Raw genomic sequence first — 4,374 nt, 5'->3', positions numbered from 1 at the left:
TCTGGAATGAGTCCAATGCATCGCAGAGTTTGACAGATGAGTGAGTGAACATTTGTCATTAATGCTTTCAAAGAGCAGCAACAAACACACAAACTGTTCAATTCAGGCTAAATGAAACATTCATGAATGTTCATTACAGACACCAAAAGGCCTAAAATAGAACAGGTACTAATGAATTCATGAATGTTTGTTCATCAATAGAAAATATGTCTGTTTTTTAAGAAAGATGCTGAAATAGCAATAAAGTTAGTTTGCAGTCTCACAGATAATATTACACAATTACTTAAGTCAGTTTATCTGTCTTTCACATATTAAACCTGCTTTCATTCATTAATGCAGTCAAAGGGTGAATGTTTCATCTTAGTGATTAAAAACGATCTACCTTGAGTGTAGCCATGGTCAGCTTTACCCTCGGGTAAGCAGCATGTCAGTCTCAAAGTACATACTAGCTTGCTCTTGCCTCCTGTTTCATCACTAATGGAGATCATAATGTACAGACTGAGAAGCTGCAGTCTACAGCTCTCACAGAGATAGCTTGCACAAAAAAGTAACCGAAAATGTTTGGGTTTTTTAGATTAAGTGAATAGCCGGATTTTCAAAAACATTTTAGCCACAACAGCATATAAGAAACATTTTTAATAGATGAAATAAATACTCCATTACATGCATGGTCAAAACACTTGAAAATAATATGGGGAAGTCTGGTAGATAGTGTAAACCCTAGGGCACACACTCACAGCAGCTTTAAAAAAATTCACACACACTGAAAAAAAATAAAAGCATCTTGACACTCGGCTCACTCTTTCCAATCTCACAAAGCCCATATAATGGAGCAGGTCAGCCAACTATAGGTTCATACTGCGAGGCTACATCCATCATCGAGGCTGGTGTTTTCACTGCAACTGAAAACTGAGGTAAACTTTTCAGGTCTGAAAGCTGCTGTCTGTTGGTGAAAGCACATTGTCTGCTGAGCCCAGTTCATACCCAGAGTGGGTGAAGTGGTCCATTTTGAGCATGGTTTAAGTTAAGTTACATCCAGCGCAACCTCAAAAACCCTGCAGTGGTTGTTTTAGTGCTTTTCTGCATTCTACACACAAATTTTAACCACAAGAACAGGCCCACACACAGTGTTCTTCGGATGTTACTCTACACCTGATGAATAGGGATTAACCCAAAGTGAGTCTCTTTGGTACATGAAACAAGAGACTGAACCTACATAGCCCCTTCCTAAACTAATTCACAGAATGGGAATTGACTGGTGGCAGAGTCCTTGGAGAGGAGCGCTCTCTGAGTGCCTGAGTAAGCAGAGTGCAACCATCGGACACGGCGCACGCCGAGTTACGCAGACGCTCACGGTAGTCTGCCATTTTGGAGCTGCTCTCGGGATGCTGGGCAACATCCCTGAGGCCCTGAGTGAGAAGGACACAGGCAGAAACCACACTCATGGCCCCACCTAACACTGCCGTTTGCACCCCCTTTCCTTCGGCAGAGATGCTCGCAGCTCTTCCCAGGAACTGTGGCTCTGTAGCAAACCCAACAAGGGCGCCGACAGCCTGGACGAGAGCAGCACTGAAGAGGATGCATCGATTCCTGGTCAGCTCACTGGGCTGGGTTTTCACCTCCTTCACACACGCCAGGAAGGCCGTGCCACTTGTGCTCATGCTCTTGACGCTCAGCTTGAACTGCTCTTTTGCAAAGCGATCCCTGGACCTCTCGCTGGCCAGTGATGAGATGTCCGTTAGAGTCTTGAGGTTGGTGGAGATGTTCTGAGAGAGCTCAAGGAGGAGCTGTGGGGTGAGGTCTTGCAGGTGAGTGACTCGGAAAACGCTGCAGCTCTGTTCTACTTCATGTCGACAGCGGGTCACCTTGTAGCGATCCACCAGACCCGGAAGGCATTGTTGAGAGCCAGGCGTCTCCACAGATGCCAGGTAGGCAGCATGAGCCGAGCACTCAGTCAAAGACACCACAAGGTTAGTCATCTCCAGGAGGCGGTCCCCTACTTCCGTGAAGCGACCCATGTTGAGCTGGCTCTGGATGTCATGGGTGAGAATGGAGAGCTCTTTAGTGCGGGCAATGACCGTGTCACGGCACTGGTCGAAGGTGTCAGCCACAGCCACACCTTCAGATGTCATCACAGGCCTGGTCTCACTGGACAGCAGGAGGAGGTCAGCCACGAGCTGCATCTTGCCCTTACATGTGTCACAGATGAAGGAGAGCCGCTTCCTCTGCTGCAAACTGCCACCGGGTGTGCTGGTTGATCCCTCACTTGCTGATTTGCCAGAGCCACCACTAGCCATAATAATGAAGGGAGTCAGAGGAAGGGGGAGAGGGTCAAATGGCTCTTATATAAGGGTTCAGATATCTCGTTTTCTGCTGCTACAATGCATTTTACTGTTTAAGACACTTCTCAAATAAAACTAAACTTTTAAATAAGAACTGGCCAAACAGTCTTCCTTAAGTTCCTTCAGAGTTTAGGTTATTAATTGTAAATTACATGTTAAAACACAAGACACGTACGCTCAGTGTAAACATGCGGAAAGAGCAAAACTCAATTACTACATTTACCCCAAATAGTTAACGCATATGTGTCTGTATAAAAGCCTTAAGAATAGGAGTACATGTGAATATATTCTCAGCATTATCTGCCGTAGTTTGTTAGTAAATCTATTACACAAAACACCCAAGAAAAAGCCCTACAACTTTAAAGTAATCAGTGTAACAAGATATACGCTCTTATTTGGAAATGCTAACTTAAATGCCCTGAACAACATAGTCACTATTCTAAGTATAGTCCCAGATTGTTGTGGGGAAAAGGAATTCACAGGCTTCTAAATTAAAAAATACAAACAAAACACACAAACAGCAGTGCCACCAAGGTGCCTTCTAAACGGGAAAGTACACACTGACAAGCCCCTTGTCATCAAGAACATTCCCAAAGTGAATCTCTGCTGATCAGCAAACGTCAAATTTCCTTCCTTGGTGCTTTTTTTTTTCTTTCAAAGAAGACGTCACCTCAGCAATGAACGGGTGCCTTTTGAGTTTTCTCTCTTTCTCGCTCTCTCTCTGTTTTTTAACTTCAGGATATCATTTTGTGGCCATTCGCGTCACAGCAAATAGCCAGAAAAAGCACCGAGATCTTGGCCGACTTGTTCCCACCGAGTGTGGCGTTCTCATGCTGGTTACAATCGGGGAACCACCCGGCAAGCTGTTCTGGTCAGTGGAAGGACTGGAGTTATCCTCCAACACCATCATTTCACGGGTCCTCCCGAGTAAAATTCACCGAAAATGCCACTGTCCAGGAAGAAGAAGCCTCTCAGTCCACTTTCAACCTCTTCTTTTTCAATCCGAGCGCTGGGTTATAAGCTAGCGACTGCTCCGGTCCTCTCGACTCCATATGCATCGTCCGTCAGTCCGCCCTCCACGTCCTCCTCCGCGTCTTAACTCGGGACTCGAGAGTGTGTAGCCCCGCATATCCTCTGTGTGCGCTCACTTTTCATATCCATACCAGCCAGTGTTCTCTGAACATATAAATCACTTGTTTTGTAGGTCCACGACACCGAATCCAAACAGCGCAGCAACAAGAAGTGGCCGTTATTCCCAGCGACTGAAAGTAGAGCTGCGCGCTCCCACTACAGTACTATCAGGAAGCAAGGAGGGTGTGGTCGCTTCTGAACGGCTGCTGGACTGAGCAAACTTGTAGCAACGGAACAATACCGGCAGTCCTTCGCGGTTAAGTAATTTAGCACCGTTTATATTTACTAACCTAATGTAGTTTAACAATAACGGAGTCGCGAAAAAAGTTCGTAGTTATACAGTGACCACAGAGTTCCGCGACCTGTTTTACTCTCAGGACTGGCGACTGCTGCCCTGCCATGAGACACCCCTGTAAAGTCAAGTGAGGCGCTAGCGCTAGCATAGCGAGCTTCCGAGACCGGAAGCCTTTTATTAAACAAATAAAAGCACAGCTTTTATGCAACAGCATGCAGCCATGACGGCGAGGCCATGGCGTTTGCACTTGTATGGGATAAATAGCTGATTATTTCCTTTAAAAAAAAAAGATGCTTCTTTTATTTTAGTTAAATTACATGTTTTACGTTGGTTTCAATCAGTGAGTGATTTTAGTTATTTCAATTTATTTCAAGTTATTTTCAATTTTGTATTTAGCATCATTCATCCTAAACACTGAAACTCCTCTGTTGACGCATATTGCTGATTAGTAGAAAGAGGCATTTCACATCTGTTTAATCATAAAAGACAATGGAAAATAAAACATAGCCTCACCAAGGCACAGCAAACTGCACTGAAAATATGACAAAAGGCTAATTTCATCATAATGACAAATGCAGACAAACTTTGCTGGGATAGAGAAGGCTC

The 4,374-nt window shown here is 44.7% G+C and overlaps 1 protein-coding gene across 1 annotated transcript; it reads right to left on the bottom strand.

Moving 5' to 3' along the window:
• Positions 1 to 621: 621 nt before the first annotated feature.
• On the bottom strand, positions 622 to 3,924 carry tlnrd1 (talin rod domain containing 1). The gene has a single exon (XM_005742876.1). The coding sequence runs from the start codon at positions 2,295 to 2,297 to the stop codon at positions 1,233 to 1,235; it is 1,065 nt and encodes a 354-aa protein (XP_005742933.1). The 5' UTR covers positions 2,298 to 3,924; the 3' UTR covers positions 622 to 1,232.
• Between the last annotated feature and the right edge of the window lie 450 nt (positions 3,925 to 4,374).

The sequence above is a fragment of the Pundamilia nyererei genome, unplaced genomic scaffold, assembly GCF_000239375.1.
Source record: "Pundamilia nyererei isolate P.nyererei 1_Seehausen unplaced genomic scaffold, PunNye1.0 scaffold00124, whole genome shotgun sequence".
Taxonomy (NCBI): domain Eukaryota; kingdom Metazoa; phylum Chordata; class Actinopteri; order Cichliformes; family Cichlidae; genus Pundamilia; species Pundamilia nyererei.
The sequence above is the reverse complement of the archived record's forward strand: the minus strand, read 5'-3'. Positions and strand labels throughout refer to the sequence as shown.